General features: G+C 41.5%; 3 protein-coding genes and 1 pseudogene across 3 annotated transcripts; 3 read left to right on the forward strand and 1 right to left on the reverse strand.

The window, feature by feature from the left end:
• Positions 1-1,807: 1,807 nt before the first annotated feature.
• LOC127776597 (choline/ethanolaminephosphotransferase 1-like) lies at positions 1,808-11,279 on the reverse strand. The gene is made up of 18 exons (XM_052303031.1): positions 10,948-11,279; positions 8,977-8,986; positions 8,851-8,901; positions 8,582-8,659; positions 8,309-8,384; positions 8,205-8,227; positions 8,024-8,124; positions 6,421-6,515; positions 6,237-6,311; positions 5,998-6,067; positions 5,611-5,674; positions 4,687-4,727; positions 4,515-4,599; positions 3,162-3,224; positions 3,006-3,064; positions 2,854-2,906; positions 2,304-2,376; positions 1,808-2,218 (listed from the first exon to the last, which is right to left on the reverse strand). The coding sequence occupies exons 1-18, from the start codon at positions 11,082-11,084 to the stop codon at positions 2,197-2,199; spliced, it is 1,176 nt and encodes a 391-aa protein (XP_052158991.1). The 5' UTR covers positions 11,085-11,279; the 3' UTR covers positions 1,808-2,196.
• Positions 11,280-13,106: 1,827 nt separating this feature from the next.
• LOC127775752 (uncharacterized) lies at positions 13,107-18,792 on the forward strand (annotated as a pseudogene).
• A 1,746-nt stretch (positions 18,793-20,538) lies between these two features.
• Positions 20,539-23,299, forward strand: LOC127777274 (FBD-associated F-box protein At5g60610-like). The gene is made up of 5 exons (XM_052303848.1): positions 20,539-20,788; positions 21,143-21,227; positions 21,325-22,194; positions 22,286-22,435; positions 22,703-23,299. Exons 1-5 carry the CDS (start codon positions 20,754-20,756, stop codon positions 23,006-23,008), a joined length of 1,446 nt encoding a protein of 481 aa, XP_052159808.1. The 5' UTR covers positions 20,539-20,753; the 3' UTR covers positions 23,009-23,299.
• A 2,023-nt stretch (positions 23,300-25,322) lies between these two features.
• On the forward strand, positions 25,323-27,045 carry LOC127775600 (growth-regulating factor 2). The gene is made up of 3 exons (XM_052301857.1): positions 25,323-25,647; positions 25,730-26,389; positions 26,510-27,045. The coding sequence occupies exons 1-3, from the start codon at positions 25,452-25,454 to the stop codon at positions 26,533-26,535; spliced, it is 882 nt and encodes a 293-aa protein (XP_052157817.1). The 5' UTR covers positions 25,323-25,451; the 3' UTR covers positions 26,536-27,045.
• The last annotated feature ends 896 nt before the right edge of the window (positions 27,046-27,941 follow it).

Genomic DNA, 27,941 nt, shown 5'->3' on the forward strand with positions numbered 1-27,941 from the left:
ATTAGCCTGCCTATATAATAGTTAGCTCTTTATAATTAATACATGGCCCACTTATCTCTCTTACAGAGTTTCTTGGTTCTTGTGTCCAAGCCGGCTATAAGTTTACGGCCCGCTTCTCCTCTCTCTTCTCTCTTTCTTCTCCACCTTAGCATTTAGCCGGCTTATAACTTACTATTATATTTGCTCTTAGTAACTTATAAGAACAGCAGGGCCTAGTAAGAGCTGTCCACTGCCAAGTTCATGCTAGCTCGTCCAGAAAGGATATGATCATATGAATATGAATCCACGGTCGATTCCGTCGATCTCGCCGGTCGCCACAGCCTTGCCGTCACCTGTCGCGCAAGGGAAGGAAGCGTGAACTGTTGCCTCGCTGAGCCACACTGGGCTGTGTATGTTCTTATTCAGTTTTTCTTCTTCTTCCACGGAGCCGAAGCGAAGCCCAGAAGCGAGGCTGCAACTATTGCAAATGTCAGTCTCCAGCGTCTCTAGCCGTCGCCGTTGTGCATCGGTACTTGCAGAGTGAGCGCTTTGCCGCTGGTTGGCAGCTCAGCTCGATCAGGGACGAGTCAACTCAGAGGGCAGAGCTGTATGCGTGCTTTGTGGAGCAGGAGCATCTCACAGATTCTTCGCAGGAAACACTACTATTCCCAGTCGCCCACTTCTGTTTGATCCTTGTGTCAGTTCAGAGAAAAGGATTACTATCTGTAATCCTGTACTCCAACACGAGTTCAGAAACGAAACCTTTGGCGAAAAATGGACAGTATATGATACTCGGATCGAACAGCTAAACCTGTCTCTGATCAACACTAGTATACTGCTGTAGTTGTATTTTTTCAGACAGGATTCTGAACTGAAGCAGCAGTCATCCGGGCACCGGCTATTCTTAAACTGCTCCTCCCCTTCTGCTCGTGCTGTAATTCTTCGTGACAGTGAAGAACTGAATCCTATCTTACTATAAAATTATCCCCCACTAACTCCTTAAGCTTGACATGTAAAGATGCCACATCATCATCCACTAACAAAATGCCACATCATCATCCATTAATCCACTAATTAACAAGATGCCACATCATCATCCACTAACAATTATCACATTTAAACATCATGTAAACATGCTATATCTTTATAGTTATTATAATTTAAGAGCTTTTCAAATATAAACATGTTAAATTATCATCCAACATAATTCATATAATGTTTCAATGTATATCTTTATTATATTTTATGATATCCTATATACTTATATAGTTCATCCTCACTTAGTTAGTACTTAAATGATTAATCTATGGTCCAAATTATCTTTCTTATTTTTTTCCTTTAATTAAATCATATCACATCAATTGTTTTTAGCCTTTAGATGATTATTCTACGGTCCAAACTATATCCCTATTTTTCTTCTTCCATAAAGTCATACCAGTTTACTTTTTACGTTTGAATCACCATTCTAAATACTATTTAAATTTAAATTATTATAAACTACATTAATTTACTTAATATGATGTTATCTAGCTATCTTATACGTTATTTTTTTTTTGTTATCATACTAAATTCCCGCAGCAATGCGCGGGGTTTCACCTAATTGTGATTATAGTAGATGGCTTGTGCTTGTAAAATGCATAGATTTGGTGGCATTGACTGGTTCTGTCTGCTTGCTCACGCTGTTGGAGCTTAGCTGCAATCTGTCAGTGATAATTCCTGGGCAGTTGCACCATTATGCTCTTGTCTGAGCCATGGAGACTGGAGTTCAACCAGACTTTTTTTAAAAAAATAACAGAAACATACAGTAATGTGGCGCCGAAACAACAGGTGACGCATTATGGTAGACATGCAAATTAACCAGCTACAATCATGGAACCCTTTTGTTTGCTCAAGGCACGACTCCACACTTACAATAATAGTTCATCCTCCTGTCATCTAAATAGTACAAAACCTATCGATTCCTTAACTATGGAACCCAAAAGTACGTCAAGCTGGGTGTACAACATGTACATATATAGGACTAAAGATATTTCTGCATTACACTCCAAAAGTATCCATCTGCATCAAACAGATCAAACGACTGCTTGTTGTGGTGTTCAAGGGGCAGGACCCCAGGATGCACACCGATGAGATTTGGTATGGCCAAAGGCAAAAATATCTGGAACGAAACAAGGTGACAGAATGCCTCCTATTGCTATGTAAGAACTCAGAACACATTCAAGCCTCTTTTCTAGTTATCCTGTCAAAAAAGCAAAAGGAAAAAAAGAAGTTGATGAGACAGGTTACTTCCTAAGTATAGGAAGATAACAAATAGATTTACAGACCTGAAGCAATAGATTCCAAGAGCATCCTTGATTTCATGCACAACAGAAACGGCAAGATGCAGGTAAAGGCCCACTGCACAAATAAATAACACACTAAGACTACGTGTTGGTTGTAGACCTATAAAAGCAGCAAGCAGAAGGTAAACCTAGAAGTTGACATCAATCTATAACGTGTATACTGTTAATAGAATACTGTGGAGTATGCATCACACAATTGATAAAAAGAGGACCATAATGAGTTTTCCACTGTAACAGATGATGCAGGATTTTTTTAAAAAAAAAAGTTTTTGCGCTTGTGAGCAAACTAGGCCAACACTAGCCATTAACCTGAAACCAGTTCATCAATAAAACATAGGCATATCTACATGAGACTTTAGATTCCGGACTTTGCAATACATACAACGATATATAATCCAAGGGAACAAACAGAAGATTAATGTCAACCAAGCCAACAGGTTCCCATAAAAATGAGTGATCATACAATGAAACCAAGACCGAGTACTTCAGCAATCTCACACCAAAAATAAATAATTAAGGTAAATCAGTTCACCTGTGTACGCGCAATACAGGAAAAGAACCAGCAGCTCATCAACTAAAGGAATCCTGGCAATAGTAATAATGATATATCGTTTAATGGATCCGCGTAAATGGTTCACCTGAAATATTAGCAGTACTAGGGGCAACAAAGATAAAAGAAATTACCCAGCATTGATCTTTGCTGTGAGAGCATTTGCAATAGCGAAAGGAAGAAACACCAGAGACTGAAATAAGAGATATTTGGTATTTTACTTCAAGTGACTCATGTACACGTGATGTGCAGATAGAAACAAGACATGGAACTATGGAGTATGGACATACCATGCACATTCCAGTTTTGAGACCTTTGGGTTCATCACATAAATGAGCAAGTATCATCCTTCCCTGTCCATGCATGGCAACTCAAAATATGAGCACTAATTCCAGGAAGGAAAAACAAGGATGATGGTAGATTAGTATTATGCACTATGTTTGCAAATCTCACTCTACAGAAAAATGCTCCATCACTATTCAGTAAAGAACAAAGCGCAGTGGCACATTAGGTGAACCAAGTGGCATTAGGTGCTTCTTCAGCAACAGTATATCAGTACCAATATGTTGTGCATGTTAGCCATAAATGCTTTTCATAAAAATCCAGGCGGATAATGCGACTATCAAGTTTTCAATTGTCACAATATAACTTGGATGGTTAGATATAACCTAATTAGTGATTTGTGATGGTTAGATAAAAATTCCTAGACTTATAACTGCTGTGCAGATAGATCAAAGTAGATCATAAGAAAGTTTTGCAAAGATGAAAACTATAATGAAAACTATAAGAAAGTCATTAAGGAACTGCAAGTTGATGAAATGCTGATCCACATTTAATGAACACAAGAATATCCAATATGATATATCGTCCACAAAACAAGCTAAACAGTATTCAGTTTACCACCCTTTCCAGATCAAAAGGCAAGGTCAGCTGATGGCAGGCATGTTCAGTTGCGTAACTAATTGCTGCCACAAGACAACAGTGATACAAATGCCCAAATACCATTGGCCTGATTTATCTGCATATGGACCCTTTGCAATTCTGCTGCACAGTTCTGTATAATTTGGTCATTATTTCATATAGTTTATAGTATTTTTATAGGTTAGATGGGTTGATCAAAACCTGATTGAAGCAGCCTATTGTTTTTCTAGTAACCTACTAACAAAGATCCATTTCCATAATGTAGGAAGTTTTTACTTGCTCTTAGCAGACCACATTTTGACTCTAAACTCTTAGCAGGCCGCATTTTGACTCTAAACTCTAAACTCTAAAACTGGATACTTGACACCCCTCAGGTATTGAAATAAGGCTGGTTTCAAAAACGATTTTTGTCCTTGGTGCCCTCTCAGGCTCTCACTAACTGAAGCATGAAGAATGCTGAAATAGTGAAGAGAACTGGAGCATGGAGTGCCCCTGGTTGCTTTGAAATTTGAACTCATAGCAGGTGGCTGTTTTTAAGGATAGGCAAGGCCTAGCAGGAACCATGTGGTTAGAACTGATAAGCATGACAACAATGGGTATGACAGTGGCTGCTCCAGTGAATTGGTGATTGTGCACTGAGGAAGGAGGTAGAATCCTGTGTTAAACCATTTTGAGCCATCGATTAAAATCCATGCTAGGGGCAAAACAAATTAAAAACTTACCACCAAATATCCAAAAGCAAAACCAGTTCCGATCACAAGCAGATGTGGCTGATTCCTCATAATATCTGAAGGAGAGAGGTAAGACCTGCACAATAATATACAGAATCCTAAGTATTTCATTCAGAGCATTGCATCATATAATAATAAACAACAAGATTACTGATATCCATACCAGACAGCAACTCCAGTTAACAATGCAATGAAAGGAAGGAGCTGCAAGCCAAATAAATATATATATAAAGTAAGAATTGCTATCTGCTGAGATGATCAGATGAAAGCAAAAGTCATATGGTCTGTTATTATTGGAACTGTTCATATGTTGTACTTCAGAAAAGTAACATTCTTTTTAAGAACATCAGGCTCTGTAGGAATTTTATAAAAAAAAGGATGTTGTTCTATAAATAGATATTTCATATATGTTGACTGAAAAAACTTTATAATAACATGGTTAGGACAGATTAAATCATGCCATCATTTTTCTATTGAAGGCTTGAGCAAGATTATTATCAGGGGCATATAATGATCGAGATGAAGATATGCTATCATGTGCTGTACCAAAAAAGAGCTTACAACAGTATTTAAAGATGCACGAATGCTTTGCCCTGTTAAACAGTTGTTTCTTAAATAAAACAAGATTCACTCAACAAGCTCCAAAATATGTACTCCTAGGTCTTGTCTTATTGTTTGAGAACTTGAAAATATGTACTACTAGATCTTGTTTCATTGTCTGTTGAAAACACACTGCCCAAGCAGCTACAATCTTGCCAACTATCCAACAACACATTGTTAAGAACATTGGGCGCCTGTTTAAGATAAAGCTTACGATGCAACAAAATTGAAATTAACAGCTATAAAAGATGAATTTGACATTTTACAAGAACTCAGGGCCGATTTGATTTGTAATGAGAAGTTGTTTATTAAATTTTCTGCATTCATACCACAAGATAAACAGACCTAACAGGGAAAAATATATTCATAGACATAAATGAATGGCTTAGAATTTCCAAAAACACACAGGACTATCACGGTTCTACAGCTTCAAAAGTTTCCAACTTCTAGTCTTACTACATAAGAAAAAAAAATGCAATAAGCTTACCATTGCCAATGCCAATACCATGCTTCCTTTTCTTGCTTCAACTACTTTTTGGACATTGCTGACACTATTCAACAGGAGAATAGATCTCATTAAGTAATGATAGGTAAGAAGACACTGTAGAACAGTGCTGCTTTTTACTCTTACATCTTATGGAAAGTGCCACAAAAAGTCACTTAAGGCACCGATTCATGTAACAGAAAATAGCAACCATTAATAAGATGAACTTGATACTTATGGACCAAATTCTACGCAAGAATCAATTGTTTGTAAGAAAAGATGAGTCAAAAGATATATGGTACATGAGTGCTATTTGTTAATCTTATTTCATGCTGTGGAGCTGCTGCAAAAGTTACTTCAGAAAGAATAAGAAAGATAATTTACACTCACTTGGATCCAATGGTAGGGATTACGGCAAACAGGATCATAAGAATCATCACAATAATGTATAAGGGGATATCTGATACAATCGAAACAAAAAAATCAGAAATAATTCTAGTGGCAATTTTGTTGTCTTTTGTGCAGTTCGTTGGTAACATGTGCCAGTTGATGTCAAAGCTGATAGTAAATATGTGATTATGTTCATACAGAATGGAAATAAGTATTTTCTTGTGCTTGAAAAAACGTACCTGGAATAAATGGAAGGGGTACCCAACTTAAAAGGGGTATCGACTTCCGAAAATCTTGTGCCCACCATTCAGCGCCTATATTGGGACACAAAAGTTTCTATAACACAAGTGCTTACACTAGAACATTGCAACAAAGATCCATAGAATAAATGTGCACAATGTGTTAGTTTATTACAGAAATTACCAGTAAGAAAGGTAAAAGAGTGGGATAGATATATCAGCATCAGGCCCTCCGTAGGTCCATTTATTAAAGGAAGAATAAGTGTATTTGTAAAGAAGCTGGTGGCATGAGAATAGCAAATGTCAATAAACAATAGTCAGACCATCTGTGAATCAATGAATTAATGAATGTATTAATGTAATTTAAGCTGAAGAAAAAGAACATTTGCCAGACATTTTAGTAATTAATACTAGTAGGTTTTGTTACAAGCTGAGCCAGCAAATATCCATGTATGTAATCATCAGTTAAAAACTTTTCTATTGACAGAATTAGAAGAAACAGAACCCAAGATGTTACACAAACTGGAAAGGTAACATTTACTACATCATGGAAACAGGATAAAGCAGATAATCATCATATATAGTGATTGAAAAAAAACAGACATTTGGTCTGCCATTTTTTTTTTCTCCAAGTATGTTCTCTTGCATTTTGTTATGTCACATTATTTCAAAGCAAAATGAGAAAACAGCTTATTATCTTAAACATTACAGAGCTAGCTTCTCAAAACTTTAGGAAAGAGTAAAGTGTACGGGCGGTCCCTAAACTAGTGTGGGTGTGCCAACTAGGTCCCTGAACTCTCAAAATGAATTTTTGGGTCCCTCAACTTGTCTCGGGTGTCATGTAGGTCCAAACGGGTTTCAACCTACTCCGTGTGCTGACGTGGCATGTCATGGTAGCGCCTACGTGTCAGTAGAACTCATATGTCAGCCACATATAGAAAAAGTTAAGAACATATTTTTTTCTCATGTCTTTTTCCATTTATTTTTTCAAAATTAAAAACATCATTTTCTCCTCTCTTTTTAAATTTTATTTTTTTCTACATGATTGACATGTGGATCGCACTAACACGTAAGCGTCACTGTGGCATGCCACGTCATCTCACGGAGTGGGCTGGAGCCCGTTTGGACCTATATGACACACATGACAAGTTTGGGGACCCAAAAATGCATTTTGAGAGTTTAGGGACCTAGATGACATATTTGTACAAGTTTAAGGACCGCTCGTGCACTTCACTCTTTAGGAAATATTCTTGTTCGCCACTGAACCTTTCAGAAAAGCCATACTGCAAATTTTTACATGATAGGTCCAGACTCCAGATCCACATGTGTGACATATAACACAGACTTACAGAAAAGATTGGTATTGTCCCACTAAATTAGGGCGTGTTCAGTCTATTGCCAAAATCAACCATACCAAATTTTGGTATGGACCATTGCAACCTTCTCAATTTCTACCAACATTTGGTAACCTTAGAAACTTCTACTCACGAAACTATATCAAAATTTGGTAAGGTGTCAAACTAAACACCACATTCACATCTTGATCTTGCCAAAATTTTGGTATTGTCAAATTTTGGCTTTACCAACAAATGTTAAGGTGTTTTTGGCAATGAACTGAACAAACCTTTAATCTTCATCAGAGCAAGAAGATTAGTATAGACTAACAGTACGTCTAAAGGCTCAGTGGTTGCTACAATAAGCAACATCCTTCTTGGAAAGAAAAGGATGAGAGCAGTTTTTAGGAAATATACAGTAATCACAGGATAACTGAGTTCCAAAGTACTTACTGTTCCCATGTTGCAAGATAGAACGGGACAGCAGCAATCACCCAGAAACAGAAAGTAAACCTTCCACACATCAAGGTGCTTCCAAGGGCTAATGCTTCAAACTAACCAGGGATCAAATCAGTCAATATAGAAGTATAGAACAGAGTGATTTATATAGGTGAGATGGCTTAGGAATCCTTACAGCACAGGCAAGAGCATCACATCCTGTAAAATGACAAATTTGCATATTGTGAGCATAAGATAGACATGTGGGTGTGGAAAGAGCATTAAACCTTAACACATTACCATGATCAAAAAGTTCTCCTAGAGGACTTGATGAGCTAGTGCGCCTTGCTTGTTTACCATCAACAGCATCAAAAGTCTAGCAAAGGTACAATACAATACCATTAAAGCAAATGCAAGGCAGGAGCATAGTTCATAAAATCAAGTTTATGAACAACTGCATTATGATTTCCAGTTTATTTGGATATATTAGAAACACAATGCATACGGTAAACATATACAGAAAAAAAAATCAGAACTCTTTTACTACTTGCAATCTCAAGATGTTTCACAAACCTGGTATAAGAAGAGAAGTAATCCATGGGCAAGATGGACCCACCTAGGGGGAGCTGTGTCGAGGTGGGGCGAATAGATCTGCGAAATTAATATTCTATCAAGAAAAGAATGGGTGCAACATAACATGAAGCATGAAAAGAACGGGCGCTAAATAACACGAAACATGTAATGCATTAGAAGATATCAAAGTTAGGGCATTAGGCATTAGCAGCTGATATTTTTAACAGCTCCCTCAAATTACAAAAAATTCAAGCAAGAAAGAACCTTACATAGCCAAGAAGTGCTGATACAACTAGAAACATGAATCCAGTGAGTGTGATCTGAAATTTCAGAAAACATCATAACTGTTGACCATAGACAAGGAAGAACTGAGAATATGTAGATCATATTCTTACCATATTAGGTCTGAGTGTGGATCCATACATGCAAATGGAAAAAAAAATGAATCAGCATCCATGTTTTTGTTAAAAAAAGAGTAATATACATGAGTATCTTTGATAATTATTATGACACAACAGGAAAGCTGCAATCGTAGCCGCATACTACTCTACTTCTTTTACATACAGTTAGACAGTCATGGTTGTTAAACTCCTACAAAGTTGACCATTGGTCAGGCACATACAAGTGAATCATCAAAGCAAAACTAGCTCACAGATTAAGAAAAAGAAGCAAAACTAAACAGATCCTCAAGCAGACTTGATATAGTAAATGCCAAATATATGAAAACACATAGATGCATCAATTGAATTTGATTTATGAGCATAATCAGTCATGCTCACTGTGGTCCTATTCATGATGCAAAATGCCTCTCAGAGACATTTGAGTTTATTCCTTCCCTGTCTAGATGAAATGACATGGCATACTACTAAGTACTGACTTACTGGAATTATGTCAACAAATTAAGGCAAGCAAGCAAATAAAAAAATAACTAACTTTCCAACCTGTAAAATTACAGTTCAACCAGATGCTATGGTTTTAAAACCAGCTCAACCAGATGTTTCTTTTGACTGGTCAATTCAACCAGATGTTACTTCCCAGTTAAGGCCTTGTTTATGGAATAATTTCGCACCACAATAGGTGTGGAATAAATCCGAAAACGCTTACTATCGAACGTCCGATACGTGGAGAAATTCCGGACGGTCCCACAGTCAAAAGTCGCAACCCATCCTTTCCCAACCTTATCCTCATTCCTCCTCATCCAGTCATCCCTAACCTCTCGCATCGACTTCTTCTCCGTGCAGCTCGGCCACGGCGTCATCAGGTGGCGCTAGCGCTGCTGTAGACGGCGGGGCTACCGTCACGGGTGGCCGGATTCTAGCCGTTCAGCCAACACCGCGAGAAAGTGGTCGACGCCGGTTAGGCCTTGAGCTCGCCGGCGGCGGCGGCGCCATGGTTGTCCGTTGTCAAAGAGGACTCGAGCTCGGCGGCGGTGGCGTCAACGTCACAAGGAGATACAGCCAGCGACGGTTAGGGCCCTGAGCTCACCGGTGGCGGCGGCACTGCGAGGAAGCGGGCTGGAGCTTGAGGCGCCATTGATGGAGATGGCCTTGAACTCGCCGACGAAGGTGAGGATGGTGGGAGCATCGAGCTAGCAAGGATTTGTTCCATGCTAGTTTCTTTATGTTGCACACAAGTGTTTCTTGATGTTGCATTTGGTATTTCTTGATGTTGCAATTCATATTTCTGGATGTTGCATTTGGTACTTGATGCTGCAGTTGATTTCTTTGGATGTTGCATATGTTTTTGCTCTTGAAGTCTGCGTTTTTTAGTGTTCACATCCGACTGAAACATTTTCGGTAAAATAATGAAACATTCTTCCATGAAGAATGGAACATCAAAGAAACAACTCTGATGAAACTTTTTTTTTGGAACAGTGAAACATTGCAACAACTTATGGTGAAACATTTATTTGGAACAGTGAAACATTGCAACATCTCTTAGTGAAACATTGCAACATCTCTTTAATACGTTGTGGAACACCGTCCGGAGATTTGTAAAACTGCGGACGTCTGATGTGTAGTCGTCCCCGAATAAATCTCGTCCAATCCCTCCCACTTGGGGATTAACCAAACATGGGCTAAATGGTTCTTTCCTAAGTGTTCAAATGCAATGTCACTGCCTTTTTCCCTCAAAAAAGGAAAAAAAAATGTCACTACCCCCATATAGTATGACCAAATTCAATCCCCTCGCCCATGCTACTCCCTACACTTCCACAACTCAAGATCAAACACACACAAGTCCCTACCGCACACTAACCTAACAAATCACGAACTAGCAGACTACTAGAGAGCAGAGCCAGAGCACTATCAACTACTCAAACTCGAGCGAGGAGCGGGGAAGGGGAGGGGGGGGGGGGGGGCGCTCACGGCATCCAGAGCGGGAAGAGGGTGACGCATCTGCTCCAGAAGGGCTGGAGCACGTACTTGGCCACCACCGAGTGGTCCTGCCCGCTGTACCTGTACCGCTTCAGCGTCTCCACCCCGTGCGCCCCGATGTACCCCATCCTTCCCCTCGGCTCGCTCGCTCGCTCGTCGGCGGGGAGCTCCTGGTCGGGGGAGGTGTCGGCGGGGAGCAGTGGGGAGCTTGGGGGCGGCGGCGGCGGCGAGATCGCGGAGGCGGAGAAGATGGGGAGCGGCGGATCAGTGATGGCGGCGATGGGTATATTCGAGTCGAAACGGTTCCCCCGTGGCTGGCCGTGGGCGTGGGCTGGTCTTTCGCTTTCGACTTTCGAGCGCACGTCACGACTCAGGGGAGCCTTTTTCGGTTGAAGGGGTGGCTGACACCTGTCCCGGAGTCCAACAAACTGTACCACAAAAAGGACTTTGTTGCTTCTTTTTCTTTTTTTTCCTTCACTGGAAAAATATCCTTGAGTTACAACGAGTGAATGTTATTTTAGTCTTATTATTCTTATACGGTTTCAGCTAGAATTAAATTTATTGTGGGAATTCGCTTAAATATTTATTTTAAAAAATTATGAGCTGCAATTAGAATTCCGACTATCATCTCAAGTTAGCATGCAAGTTTTTCATATTCGACTTATACACGGATCAGTATTTCGAAAAGCAAACGAACTTAAAATCCGACTCATACATGGATCTGTATTTCTAAAAACGAACAAACTTAAAAACCGACTCAAATAAGGATGACGTACCAAAATACCGGCAAAAACTTTTTTAATCTTTATAATGGTAGAGATATACGCATAGTAGTATTATATTTATTATTGTATATGTAAAACCATATTAGCCGACAATAAGCAAGTTTCTCAAAAAAAGTAATAGATTTATTAAGCTGGTTTCAAAAGTTACACACAATAATTGATCCAAAACTTGCAACAAGACAAGAGTAATCTCTCCCAAATCTTAAAAAAAAATTAGATTGTTTTGAGATTTGTACAGTGCCCTCTCAACCCTAACTCTTCTCTCCTCAATCTCGTGCCACCATTTTACTAAGATTGATGTGACAAGAACCCTTCTCCTCGTGGCCTGCCTCTTCCCCTGGTACCGTCGCCTGACCTTACCCAAGAGCGCCAATGACGCTAGTGAGGCCTCTCGGCCAACTTTCTCCCCTCTCTCTGGCAATGGCTCTTCGTCGCTAAATCCACCATCGCTAGTCATTGTCACCTAATTAGTCACTCTGTGTTTGCCCTCCGTTGTTGATGTCAGCCCATCCCTGAGGCTGCATCGACATTGCCACCCGCTTTGCCGCGCCTGTCCAAGTCCACCGCTCATCGTGGGATTCTCCGCCACCCACAACCATCTCTCTGACCCTCGAGAAACTCTCTTCTTTTGCCTCCCCTACCCTCTTTCACCTTGATCCTAACCAAGAACTATAACTGGTCGGGGGTCGACGCTATCTTGTTGGAGCTACCATGAGCCCATGACCCATAGGAACATGAGGAAAATGAGGCCAATACGAATATTTGCACAGGTTCGACGGTTCCGAAATTTGTGTTGCATGAAGGTTTAGTGATTCCATTATCTTTATTTAATCATCCACTAACATCTCCATATATTGCAAGGGATCATAACAGGGACACATATCATTTGCAGAACTGCATCTATAGTAGTAGTTACTAACAGATGAACTCGGTCCCATATAACAACGGCACCTATTGCAGATGCAGTACTGCTGGCAATCCATGTGTTCATGGCAAGATAGCCTGAATTGCTTATGCGCGCGGAAGCCAAAAGACATCAATGGCACAGCATCATGGGCCGTCAGATCAGAGACGAACGCTCGGAATCGTATCTGGAGAAACAGATAGCGACACTCGCTGCCTATAAAACTAAACCCACGCAGGTTTCTGAAACTTGGAGGCGGGACGGGAGGACGACGACGCAACGGAAGCGACGCCAGCGGCGGACGCGGCGGCGGCTGCTGCTTCCCCGGCGGTGGCGCGCTCTCCTCCGTCTCCATTTCTCCGGTAAGGTAGCGCCGCCATCTTCGTCCTCACCGATCCCAAACCAGCGACGTTGTGCACGAAGTAATTGCGCGCCACGACGCTCTCGCAGGTCTCAGGAACCGCGCGCCGCGCAGCGCCACCGCAGGAGAGGCTCACCGGCGAGCGCAAGCGACCTTCCCTCAGATCGGAGCTGCAGCGCTTACCCTGCTGTGTCCCGTCTTCGCCTCCCCGAGGGTCACCCACCACTGCCGCTGATTTCACCAGGTACGTCCTCCCAGTCGCCATCACATATCCGCCAGATGTTCGACGAAATTCCTACACGGTTCGGTGGTTTTAGTTGGGGTACATTTTGTCCTCTGGTATGTTATTTTCGAGAGCACTGTATCAACAGAAGCAACCCCACGCCCAGAGCACTAGATTTTACAGATCACCCACATGCCATGCTTCAGGGGAAGAGTTGATAACGCGCAGGAGAGAACCATCCATTGAAACATTTGATAATTATCTATGAAGATGATTGATTGCATTGTCCTCGTGCTGAGAAATAGCCTAGTTGGTCTGGTAACCTGCAAGTGCTCAATTTTTAACATCTTGCATAATTCTCGCAGGAGAATTGCAAAAGAAAGGCAGCAATGAATTGGTTTGCTCTAGTGTTGAGATTCATAGGATCTGTTCTTCGTACGAGCCGAGGCTGTAGTCGACTTCATGCACTTCTTGCTGCTGATACTAGTGAAGGGAAATCTACAGGAAAAGAGAACAAGAGCATCAACACCGGTAGATTTGACAGAGTCAATAACATTGTTGGGGGACTACATGATGTATTCAGTGGATTAGCGGATGCCGTGGATTGTGTTGGGGGAATCGGCGCTATCACTAGTCTTGTTCGTCATGTTTATGGTGTATTTGCTGCTTCTGTTCGAAGATGGGCAACCTTGGCTTTTCGCTGGATTTATCATCGTTAGCAGATCTTGGGACAGCAACAAACCTCATCTTTACCTATCAGTTTCACTGCTGTTGATCACACAATTATTTCTACTGTTGAAGATGCCCAAATAGCTGCTGCACAGTGGAATGGGAAGGAACTGATAGATGTGCCAGAAGATATAACTCCGGAGCTCGCTATTGAAATATGGCAGATCTTCTTAGAACATGCAGCTGGCGATGTCATTGACAAGGCCCCAAGTCTTTCAGTTAAGGTGGGGCAACAGATTATACTGCGAGAAAAAATCAAAGCAGCATCAATGAAGTTACAATCGAAGAAAGCGGCTATAGAGGTACATGAGAGCCATATCAAGTGCACAGAAGGTGATCGGGATGCATGTGATCGGCTTCTTCAGAATCTGCGTGGCCAGCGACAGCACTTGTAGCTTCAAACCATGACCCAATGAAATTTCAATTCATGTTCAAGAAGAGGAATACAAGGGGCAATGACAATTTTGAAGAATCATTAACAATCCTATACTACCTCTAGGAGATGTTTGTACAGGCAACATACCTCATAGTGTTAGTAGATAGTAGTACTGTCAATATGGTTACAACTTGGCTTTAATAGCTGTTACTTAGTAATTTGGCTGATGCAATGACTTTTTTTTTTGGTGAGAAATTGTAAAAGCCAAAATAGGGAAAGAAAGAAAAAACTATGAGAAGGAATTTTCTTTTGCCAGGGGTCTGGGTGGCCATATTCCATATGAAGCAATGTTTGTATGGTTAGTTACAGTTTTGCTTGATTTGTGTGGTAGTACCTGGTAATGTGGTTTGCAATAGTTTTTAAATATCAGTTGTTGCCGTTTTACTCGTATCTACTTTGCCAAGGCTTGAAAAGATTTGTTGTAGCATTTTTCTTAACTCTAGTACGGAGTAATAGATATTGTATGGTTTGGAAGATTTAATTGCCAGAGTGATATGAGACGTCCATAATGTGCTTTTCCATCCATATTTCCGCATCATATTCATATGAACATGTGCAGAATCTGTTTGGTTTGTGTAGGTATTGCTACTATTTGGAGTTTGGAGGTCTTCACATGAAACGCGAGCGTGCATTCAATCAATCAGGTAGTGTAGCTGACAAAGAAATTTTATTTCATCTGAGGATATTCTTTTCTCATCCGCTCAGCTCAACCCTCGTCGGCGGCGTGGTCAGTGTCCCATGATCCCCATCCGCGATGGACCTGCAAATGCAATCCTAGTAGAGTTTCCTCCGTTTCGAACAAGAACCCCTGTACTTTACATCAAGCTCGATTACAAAATCTGATCCAATACTTCCAATGCCCTATGACCCAGATTGGCCAAAGAAAAAAAAAATCGAAATCGCCAGACCTGCACCAAAGGCATGGATGCGGCGGGCCGCCACATCGTTCGCGCGCTCATCCGGGCCAATGATGCGATGGAGCCTGTGACCGACACAATCGCCTCCGCCGCCGCCCTTGTCGGCCTCGTCTACGGCGCGATGGAAGTTGTTCGGGACATTCGCGTCGTCGTCGGCGGCATGCTCAGAGTTGCTCGGGGCAGCGGAGATGGCGGCCAAGCTGAAGCTGCTCCTGCTGTCGACCTCGCCGGCGCGTGCGGGCTGGGCACTTCAACCAGCAGGTACGCCTGATATGCTCCAGTACCTTTTCTATTTCCAATTTGCCATTAAAAACTACTTCCTTCAAGTTGTTTTGATTTTTTTTTCCAAACAAACCTTTTTAAGTTTGAACAAATTTATAAAAAAAAATATATAGCAGCATTTTTAACATAAAACAAACATATTATCAAAATATATTCAGTACAATATTTAATGGAAGTTTTTGGTGTTGTAGATGTTGCTAAATTTTTTAATAAACTTAGTCAAATCTAAATAAGTTTAATTGTGGCAAAAAGTTAAAACGACTCATAATATGAAACGGAGGGAGTAAAATCTTGTTCAAGTTGTTGGATCAGATAGTCTCTTTGAAGTTTGAACCCATCAAGATTACATCGTGTAAAAAGAGATGCCCTTTTTTAAATGCCCAATAAATCAAGAACTAATGACTTACCTAATCTTCTTAGCACCAAGAATTACAAACAGCCCCACATTGGATCATTGGATGGGCCCAAGCATGTGTAGCAACTGGTAGACATTGTATGAATATCAGCTATTGCAATTTTGAAACAAAATTTTTGAAATTTCAGTAATTTTATCCCCATCAGCAGGCGCATATCTCGGCCAAAATTTTTGGAGTTCCTTTTCCTTTCAATTTTTTGTGAATTTGATCGATATTTATTCAAATTCATTCAAAATTTATTAACTTCGAATATGTTCGTCCAAAAAAGTTCCAAAATTCCGAATTTTTGTTGAAAAACAAAAGTGTAAGCGCTGTACACGATAGTGCAGTGCACAGTTAGCTCTCAATGTGGACAAATTACAGCACCACTACACTTGGGTCACAACAGTCGGCACTAATTGGCCATCGGTTGTTTCGGTTAATCCCATGACGAAGCGATTGAAATAAATCAATTCCAAATCCCACCTAATCAACCTTAATCAAGGCCTTAGAGGGCCAGACGTATGCCTTGGAGCATCCATTTGGTTTTCTGTTGTAACTGTAAGGCTTGTAATTTTTTTTACTTCAGTACTGGAATGGAGAATGAACTGACCTGCAGACGAACGACATCAGATCATTGCCATCAGAAGCTAAACCACGGAAAGGGGAGAAATGTTCAATTTGATGATCTTCCAGAGGTTTGTGAAAACTTCCTTGCAAGGTTTATACGGAGTATGGAATTGAACTTGCAAGCTTGGGGGTGTGACATTTCTATTCTGCAGGATGTGATATGCTTGATATTTTCGAAGCTGCAGCTGAAAGATCTTGTAAGCACCAGTGTCTTGTCAAGCAAATGGAAACATATGTGGACAATTTGTCCAAAACTAAGATTTCATAGCAGTACACTGTGTGGCAGCAACATGTGCAGTGCAGAACAATTTACTCAGAAATTCATTGACAACGTTAATGCGGTATTGCAGCAGCACCGTGGCAAACTGGTTGAAGCACTAGAGATCAAAATTGATTTTAACAGCAGACTGGCTAATCATCTCAACAACTGGGTTAGTTTTGCTGTATCATCAAAGACAAAGAGCCTGGCTTTTTATTTACCACAAAACTATACTTCTAATGTCTTTTACATATTTCCCTTTGAACTTTTGGACGTCAAAACCTTATCCCGTCTGCAGCATATCCAACTTGGCTTTGTATCTTTAATAAAGCTACCTTTCCAGTTTAGTGGTTTTCCAAACCTGAAAAAGCTTGACTTGCTCCTGCTGCGTACTACAAGAGAGGACCTTGAAGATATGATAGCAAACTGTCCCAATCTTGAATGGTTGAGTTTAAATAGATGCCATATATATGATGAATTAAAGTTTGATCGTCCATTCACCCGCCTGATATACTTGCAAGTTATTCACTGCCAGATAACAAAAATAGAAATAGATGCAGTTAATCTTAAGGCTTTTGTATACAAAGGATTTAAGCTGCGTGTTGACTTAAGTGAAGCAAAAGGACTGGAAACTGTAGACATTGAATTCTTTGGTATAGCTTTAGATTATCTTCTTACTGCAATTCCCAGTGCACTTCCCAGCGTGCAAAATCTGACTATTGAAGCTCGCATTTTACAAGAGGTTTGTTCTTTGAATGCGCTATTTGCAAAGACTTCTACTTTCTAACCTCTTACATTCATTTTAATGACTTTATTTCCCTCATGTCAGTTACCCTGGTTTGTGGAAACTTCATGCAAGTTTTCTCAGCTCAAGTGCTTTAAGGATGTTGCTGCATCACCGGTTTAGTGATAACCGCAATACTCTCGGCTTGGCTTCCTTTTTGAAGGCTGTCCCTCTCATTGAACAATTGGAGCTCGATGTAAGTCTTCTTGATTGTTCACTTACAGCTCTTGCTATGCATTGGTGCCAACTCACCCAGTACTATTTGTTGCGTGTTTTTAGTTGTACTTTTTAATTAATGTTCTTGCAACTGAACTGTATTTCTTTTTGGGGGGAACATATTGCCTGAGGCATCCTTAAACCAATCCGATAATGTTCCTCCAACGAGTTCCTCGAAGTTCTAAACTTTATTAACATCATTTTGCCACCATCCGTAAACTGCACTCATGTTCTTGGCATATATAACAAATCTACAAGTATATTTATCTATACTGAATTACTGATTTCAACTCTCGCAGTTCAACGACGATGGCTATATATCTGACGTCGAAACAGAAGCTCTCAGGAGCCTTCCCAAGTGTTCATATGATCATCTGAAGAACGTGTCGATTATCGGATATGTTGGTTGCATAGGCCATGTTGAGCTGCTTGTGCACATTGTGGAAAATGCACCGGCCTTGGAGGCCTTAACGATAGATCGTACACAGAGAAGAGGCCGTCCTTTGCATGAATACTCGGCAAGATTGGCTGGTATCGCTGCTAGAGGATACCTTGATGGGAAAATTCTGCCTACTACGAAGCTCGTAATTATCTAACATGCTATCCATCAGAGAGGGGCATAGTTAATTAGGGCATTGCATGCGCTGAGATGGGAACTTGTGAAGTGTTACCTTGTGTGTATACTCTCCCATCTTAAAATAAATCAACTTTTATATATGAATCTGTTCGGATTCGTGTACAACAGTTTAACTCATTGGTATCCAGATTCGTGTAAAAAGTTAAACTTATTTTTGGACAGAGGACCTATATGAAAGGCAGGCTGGTTGTTATGCAATTTCTACAGTCCGCTTTCACATATCTGGCCCTAGCCCTACTGCATTTCTTGGTGATCTTGTGTTGCAAAATACTTACTAGTATCTGATTTTAACTGAACATACGGGCACACGCCGGTGCCTGGCACGTTAAGACATGTGTTCAGCATCAATACCATACACTTCTACTACTGTTCTACACACTGCAAACATTTAAATTTTAATTAATAAAATGTGGGTCCAGGCAAATCGCCGACGAGCACATCAAGCACACAATCGAGAAACTCATCAGTGTTACGATGGATTCAGTTAGAGATTAGATCCGATGGTTTCGAATTTAAGCTGAACAATATTTTCTAGAAAGTCTAAATACTCCCTTGAAGTTTATCTAACACACTAAACTTCGAACCGGACATCCAACTTCTCGAACTTTAAAATTTTGTTCATACAATCCATAGTCTTTTTTCCTATAATTTGCAATAAATTGGATGAGTCTGACTATGTGACATATACATTGGACATAAGTGTTAAAATATTCACTTGAGTACTTTTTTACTCAGTTTTCGCCATCACTTATAAATAAGTATCAATATAAATTAGTATGACATTATTACAGAGTATAAATCGACGACTGACATTTGATGATATGTTACTCAACACAGCTCACTTAAGCTTTCCAAATACGCAAAAACACCATCCAAAATCATCTTAGGTGTACTATGAATGGCATGGTAAAATTTAAGGAGTTGAGTGTTCGGTTTTACCGTTTAGGATTGTAGATGGACTTCTATCCAAAATTTAAGTGGGCATATGGACTTATTCAAATTTGATAATATCTTGGATTCAAATTTGTTGGCTATACATCGTCTTGAAACTAATCAACAAAGTTCATTTAACTTCAGTTGATCAAGATGAATTATGAACAATGGGAGATTTAATATACTTATATTCGACTCACAAAGATCTGGTTCATGAGTCACGATGAGATCTTTGTATATTATTACCTCCGTTTTTGGTTATAAGACGTTTTTACTTTGGCCAAAGTCAAATTGCTTCAAGTTTAACTAAGTTTGTAGAAAAAAATAAAAATATTTTCAACCCAAGACAAATTTATTATGAAAATATATTCAATTATTGATTTAATGAAACTAATTTGATATTATAAATATTACTATATTTATCTATAAACTTAGTCAAACTAATTATTTGACTTTGATCAAAATCAAAACGTCTTGTAACCTAAAACGGATGGAGTATATTTTGTTCGGTTAATATCTCGTACAAGTAATTTGAAGTGGATTTGAAGATGATTTATTTCACACTTATTAAAGTTTGGAATTATTTTCACTCATTTCTCTCTCATCCTTGTCTTTTTTTTTTTAGCCGGATAAGTCCTTAAAAGATCCGATCACTTATAGGGCTTTAAACCTTGTGTTTGACTCATAATAAAGGTATAATTGGTTGATTAAGAGTCCAAGATGGAGTACTTCTTGCTTGGAGAGGAGGTTACTGTCTAGCGGGTCCTACCAAACCTCCAAATCTGAGTTGTTTTTTTAAGAAAATAATTTTTTTTTGCCTGATCAAAAAGAAAAATCGCAAATAAACCCAAAATTAACCGCCGCCGCCGTCGAGGAACACCTCGCCTGCTCGGAAGCCATGCTGGCGAGGCTGCGCGCGGCGTCGGACGCGGCGCACGAGCTCGACGTCTGCGTGCGCCACGGCGACGACGACGACGACTACGTCGTCCTCCACGGCTGCGACCGCCGCCGCCAGCACTACGGCCACGGGCGCTCCTGCCTCCACGGCTGCTCCGGCGTCCGCGCCGCCGGCGGCCTGGTCCGCATCGTCAGCGGCGCGCGGCACGTCCGCAGCGCGGTGGGCCGCTACCTCGCCGCCGCGGACGACGACGAGGAGCACGACGAGCTGTCCGTGGGCGACAAGGTCCTCATCGCCGCCGACGTCGTGGTCGGCGCCTACGACGTGGTCGTCGGCGGCATCGACGTCGTCGTCGGCGTCTGCGACCTCGCCGAGTACGCTCGCGGCGCGCTGGCCCGCCTCCGCCGGATGTGCCCGGGCGTTAGCATCCCAGTCAGGTTCAGGTATACCTCAAACCAGATTGAATTCCATAAGGACCGTAACTGAATTTGATCCAGTACGTGTTCAATTGTTCGCCTTGCTGCTGCTCGTTTGGAAGGGTACAAATAACGCTAGATTTTCTTGTTGTTTTAGTTTACTTTAGCAGATTCTTATACTTTCAGATCTTAAAGAGAGGGTTTGAGATCAGATCGTCCCAATTTTGTCCAGAGAAAGCTTTGCTTATTACTTTCTAGTAGATAGATTCAGTGTTATCTTCTAGACTTGTATCACTTCAGTATTTGCATTCTTTTTTTGTTGTCTGAATAGATTAGATATTGTAGATGAAAAGTACATACAATTGATAATGTTCATTGCAGGATTGGAAAGAAGAAAGAAGATTCCGGTCCCAAACGAATCCGCAAGCCAGGGACAAAAGAGGTTCGATTTGAAGACCTTTCTGAGGTATATCAAATTTCCCTTTTCGGTTGATATGTCTACAAATCTACACCATTAAATTGACAGCCATGGTGATTAACTATGGTGTTGGTGTTGATTCTAGGATATGCAAAACATGATATTTTCAAAATTGCCGCTGAAAGAGACTGTAAGGACTAGCGTTCTGTCAAGTAAATGGAGACATCTGTGGAAAATTTCCCCAAAACTAAGATTTGATGGCAGCACAATGCGTGGGGAATACATGTTGGAGAAACTCGTTGGCAATGTTAATGCGACCTTGAAACAGCAGCGTGGGCGGATGGCTGAAGCTTTAGAGGTCAAACTTGAATTTCAAAGCAGGCTAGTTGCTTTTACCGGCGAAAAAAGCATTCTGGTTGATCATCTCAACAATTGGGTTGGTTCTGCTGCATCATCTTGCACAACGAGCTTAGCTCTTGATTTAGCACCAAAGGAATTCAGGGATCGCCATGACCGCTACATGTTTCCCTTTGAACTCTTGGATGGAAAAGCCGCATCTTGCTTGCAGCAAATTCAACTAAGTTTTGTATCTCTCAAGCCACCAACCCAATTCAGTGGTTTCCCAAAGCTGAAAAAGCTTAGCCTGCACCTAGTACAGGTCATCGCAAAGGATCTTCAAGGCTTACTTTCAAGTTGTTCTAATCTTGAGTGGTTGAGTATTGTTAGATGCAATCTTAATGATGATGAACTGAAGGTTGATTGTGCACTGTCCCGACTGCTATACTTGCGTATTGCAAACTGTGAGATATCAAAGATAGAAATGTATGCTCCCAAGCTCAAGACTTTCATTTACGAAGGAGCACAGCTGCCTGTTGATCCCATCCAAGCACAGGAACTAGAAGTTGCAGATATCGTTTTCAAGGGTGATATAACTTTTCAGTATGCTCTCACTGTGCTCCCTGTGGTGTTTCCAAGCGTGCAAAATCTGACTGTGCATGCTAATTTTGGGCTACAGGTGGGTCTAAGAAAACTTCGCAAGTCAATAATGATGACCATATCATACTTGTAGATTTTCTGCTGACATGGTTAATGTTTTTTATTTTCAGTTTCCTTGGTTATTGTCAACTAAATCAAAGTTTATTCAACTCAAGTATTTGAAGTTGCTATTGCCTCAATGTTCTGGAGATATGGACAACATTGTCTATCTAGCTTCTTTTCTGAAGGCTGCCCCTCTCCTTGAAGTTTTGGAGATCCATGTAAGTACTTTTGTGGGTTTGTCTTCTCTGGTAGATATGTTCATGTGAATGTTTGGTTGTACTACTTGTAAGTAGTATTTATTTTCAAGTCCCTAGGATTCCAGGTATTTTCACTGACATTTGTCCCTAAATTAAGTTGCTATTGCACATCCATCAGCACTACATGTTTTCTTGTTTTCACATGTTTATGCTCATGCTAACCCAGAATCAAGTTTTGGCATATACCAAACTATACTTAAAAATACTGTTCTTTTGGAACCATTGCAGTTCAATGTACCTGGCTACGAAGATGCAGGGATACCGGTTCTCAGGAGCCTCCCAAAGTGTCCATACAAGAACCTGAAGAGCATATACATCACAGGGTTCAGAGGCCTGAAAGGCCAAGCTGAATTTCTTGTCCACGCAGTGGAAAATGCCCCGGCTCTGGAGGTGCTAACCATTGACACAGCAACGAAAATAGGCGTCCGTTCTGCTCAACACATCGAAAGCGCCGGTGGTTACGTTGCTAGAAGCTGCCTTGCAAGCATTGTTTCACCCAAGACCAAGTTTCAGATAGTTGATACAGCTAGGTAGAGTAGATACCGAGTACTAGTACTGTGTCAGGTACTACGTATGCAGTTATTGCCTGTTGTGTTTTTGAATTTTTGATACGTACTACGCTCTTTCGTCTGGGCCCCTGGGGTGCTTGCTTCACATCTGAACATGCGTACGCGAAGATTGGCACACAGATGGATGCAGCATGGGAAATTTTGCGTGCTCGGTTTGCATCTCTTGCAGGTCACGAACTCTTCTACTACTCCACTATACGTTGTGCTATTTGTTCCTTGTGCAACGCCAGTGTCTCACCATGGTTACTGCCACACGACTTGATAGTTGATGCACTCAGCAGTATCCAGTTACTGACAAAGCGAAAACTTCGTCTGTTTGGTTTGTGGCCAATGCAAACCTCACCAAAAATCTGGCAATGGTAAGATTTTGAGTGCTGACAGATTTTTGGTAACGCTGCTCATTTGGTTTATTGCATTTTTTTCCTTTGTAAAATGCATGTTTTGTTGCGAAAATGTTGGTAATATCACGGTACTATCTTCCTTCCAGAATCTAAAAAACTGCCGCAAGTTTTTTAAAGGAAAAACTTTCAAATCTAACTATAGTATAATTGTAATATAATTTCATTATAACTATACTATAACTTGTATATAATCATTAAAATAATATATGCAACTTTATATTTAACTTGTATAGAGATTACAATGTATAGTTACAATGTAAATATAGTCTAATTATATTGTAGTTACACTACGTCTATACCATACTTCCTCCGTCCCAGAATATAAGAAGTTTTAGAATTAGACGCGGTTATTAAGAAAGTAGGTAGAAATGAATGGTGGAGAATATTAGAAGTTTTAAATTAGACGCGGTTATTAAGAAAGTAGGTAGAAGTGAATGGTGGAGAGTTGTGATTGGATGAGTATGGGAAAAGTGAATGGTCGAGGGTTGCGATTGGTTGGGAATAGAATATTGATAGATAAGTTGTTATATTTTAGGACAAATCCTGAGAGCTAAAAATTGTTATATTTTAGGATGGAGGGAGTAGTACATTTGAAAGTTTTTTTTGCCAAAAAAACTTGCGACAGTTCTTTAGCAGCTCTGTTTTATCAGGGTAAACACGATTACTAAGATAAAGTAGGTAAAAATAAATGGAGAAGTTTGTGATTGGATGAGGAGTAGGGGTAGGCAAAAAATTGAATAGTGAAAGGCTATAATCTATTGGTGAAGAAACTATCACTATATTTTAGGTCAAATTTTACAGGTCGAAAGTTCTTGATTTTTTTTTGACATGGCTAAATTAGGCATGGTTTAGTTTCCAAAGTTTTTTTCTTAAAAACATCACATCGAATCTTTGGACACATACATTAGAGCATTAAATATAGATTTAAAAACTAACTGCACAGTTAGAGGGGAAATCGTGAGATGAATCTTTTGAGCCTAATTAGTCTATGATTAGCCATAAATGTTATATTAATCCATATATACTAATAACAGATTAATTAGGCTCAAAGAGATTCATCGCAAGGTTTTTAGGTGAGTTATAAAATTTTATTCGTGTCCGAAAACCATTTCCAATATCCCATCAAACATCCGATACGACTTTTAAAAAGTTCTCTTTCAGCGAACTAAACAGGCCCATATTATCAGTGAGTAGTAATGCAAAGACCCTCACTCAACAAACAATCTCTCTGTTAAACCAGGATGTGCCAACGTTTAACATGGCGCTGTACTCCTAATCCACTGGCTCGCCCGTCACGTCGATCAGCACTTCAGCTGAGCGAGCACGCACGCACGCGACCACGGGCACTCGCACACGATGACAGAGAGCGCGAGAGTGCAGGTTGCAGGAGAGTGATTTCTCTTCTGGGCGCGCACCCACCCACGCGCGAGAGAGAGAGGCAGAGGCGGTCAGGATCAGGGCTGGCTGGCACCTGCGACGTCGCTGCAGACTCTGCACTCTGCACTCCTCCTGCACTGTCTGCACGCACCTGGCCCTCCCCCTGAACACTGGCCGAAGTGACCCATCCTCTGCACCTGCACCACCAGCTCATCATCCTGCCATCTGATTCCCCCTCCTGACACCTCCACACTGCCTGCATTCATCATCTCCCCACCCCTGTACTTTACTCCCTCCGTAAAAAAACAAAACCTGATTTCTATGTCTAACGTTTGACCTTCCGTCTTATTTAAAAAAATTATGAAAAAATAAAAAGAACATAAAATATTACTAATCATATTTTATTATCTAACAATAATGAAAATGCGAATTATAAAAAGATTTCATATAAGATGGACAGTCAAAATTGGACACGAAAACTTAGGTTTTGCTTTTTTTTTTTTTTTTTTGGACGGACGGAGTATACGTAGTGTACCACTCCGTATAATATTACTACTCCTCCACACTGGACAGAACGAACAGGTTGTGGTTGTAGTGTGCTTGTGCTGGGTGAGGAGACAGACGTCGACGATGATGGCCGGCGGCGGATCGGGGAGGTGCCTGTTCACGGCGACGCAGTGGCAGGAGCTCGAGCACCAGGCGCTCATCTACAAGTACATGGCCGCCGGCGCGCCGGTGCCACCCGACCTCCTCCTCCACCTCCGCCACCGCGCCGCCGCCGCCGACGTCGACACCGTCCCCTCCCTCGCCTTCCCTCCCCATCACCGTACGTACATTGTCCTCTCGTTCCGATCGATGCGTACGTGTCTTTCTTTAATTTACTTATGGCGTTGCGCGCGTACGTGCAGTGGGGTGGGGGTGCTATGGCGCGGCGGCGGCGCAGTACGGGAGGAGGGTGGAGGACCCGGAGCCGGGGCGGTGCCGGCGTACGGACGGCAAGAAGTGGCGGTGCTCGAGGGAGGCGTACGGCGAGTCCAAGTACTGCGAGAAGCACATGCACCGCGGCAAGAACCGTTCAAGAAAGCCTGTGGAAATGCCGCCCCCCGCCGCCGCCGCCGTCTACCGCCCGTCCGCGCTCTCCATCTCGCCGCCGCCGCACGACGCCGGCGCCGGCGCCGGCGCTCCTCTCCAGCTCCACCTCGACTCCTTCCACGCCTCGACGTCGCCGCCGCCGTCCTACCACAGGTACGCGCACACCAGCAGCGCGCCGCTCTTCCCGTCGTCCGCCGCCGGCTACGGCGGCGGCTGGTCGTTGTCCAAGGAGCACTGCCTCACCCTCGGCGGCGCCGCCGCCGACCTGAGCCTCGACAAGCCGGCGGACCACCACCGCGACGCCACGTCGGCGACGACGGAGAAGCCCCTGCGGCGATTCTTCGACGAGTGGCCGCGCAGCGACGACGGGAGGACGCCGTGGGACGGCACGCAGCTCTCCATCTCCATCCCCACCGCCGCCGCCGCGTCCCCCGACCTCGCCATCGCCGGCGCCGCCTCGCGCTACCACAGCAACGGTACGTGCGTTGCATTGCACGACCGATGCTTTCACTCACCACTGAGGCACTGATCGATCGATTCTTGCGTGTTTTTTTTTTTTTGTTTTTTGTTGCATGATCGATCGATCGACCGACCAGGCGACCATCTGCGGACGAGCGAGTGATGATCCGGCGAGTTTGGTTGCTGCAATCCTCAGACGCAACGGCACAAGCAGACGAGTAGCAGCATCGATCAATGTCATTGGCTTGATAACATTTGTATTAGCATGCATCATGTCTTTAATCTAATTAATCTTGAGTGGTTTGTTCGTCAGTGACATCTTTTGTTTCACTGCTCGTTTTTACTTGAGTCTGTGAGCACATTTCTCTCGTGGTTATACTCTATTTGTTCGTCAGCTGCTAGTCTACATCAGGTTGATACTAACGCCGTACTTCTGCTAGGCTCCACAGCTCCCATGATCCATCTGGGACAGCAGGTCAAGCGTGTCAGGTTAATTAACACGCCTGACCTGAGCTGAGCTCTCGCATGCACGGGCGCAATGATGATGCAACTTTCTCTGCGACTGACGTTGTCTTTGGACGATCCATCTGCTGCAAAATCAAAATACGGATTATCAAAACCGGGCGTAACAAATTCTTCGACTGTTTAGATTATACTAAGTGCCCCATCGTTTCGTTTTCTTATAATAAGCTAAAATGGTTTATTAGAAGATAAAAATAAATTTATAGGTAAAACTTTTATATATGTGTTCTTGGTGACTTAAAAACCAATGTTGAAAAAGAAACTACGTTGAAAATATCTTAAAATCAATATCAAAATTAAGTTTGAAAATTTTAAATTTTCAAACTTAATGGGCCATCCGATAGGAGCCTAACTTTTTTTTTTAAACTTATAATTTTTTCGTCACATCGAACTTTTCTACACAAACTTTCAACTTTTTCATCGTATCGTTTTAATTTTAACGTGTAACTAAACACAGCCGAACTGCCTTGCGAATATCACAAATTCGTGTTACAATAGAAACAAACTGCAGATGAACAGACGGGGGGCCGTAGCTGTGAGCAAAAGAGAAAAAAAAAACGGATAACCGAATCTCGCCGGCAAACTGACGTTCAAAACCCGCACGGAATCTGACGGAATGCACGTGAGGAGTATGGTCAAGCCGCGGTATGCTTCGCCGTTGTCGGGGCGTGGGGTGCGGCGTCTCCGTTGGTAGACATAGCTTGAGAGATAGTATTACTAGTAGACTAGTAGTACTATCTTCAGTGAATGAAACTTAAATACTCCATCTATCTATTTTTGATAGTCATATTTTCAAATGTGAAAATTTTATTTTTGATAGACATATTTCAATCCAACAACTTATCATCTTAATGACTTTCTTGGATTTAATGCATGACTCTTCATTCTTCCACACATGATTGGCTACATGGGCATTGAGAAATATAAATATTAATGAATCGCTTGTTTATGAGGAATGACTAGTAGCATATTTAAATGGATGATAAGTAGAATTACTTATCCTTGGTCTGTGTGCCAAGATGAAATATGACTATCAAAAGTAGATGG

The sequence above is a fragment of the Oryza glaberrima genome, chromosome 6, assembly GCF_000147395.1.
Source record: "Oryza glaberrima chromosome 6, OglaRS2, whole genome shotgun sequence".
NCBI lineage: Eukaryota > Viridiplantae > Streptophyta > Magnoliopsida > Poales > Poaceae > Oryza > Oryza glaberrima.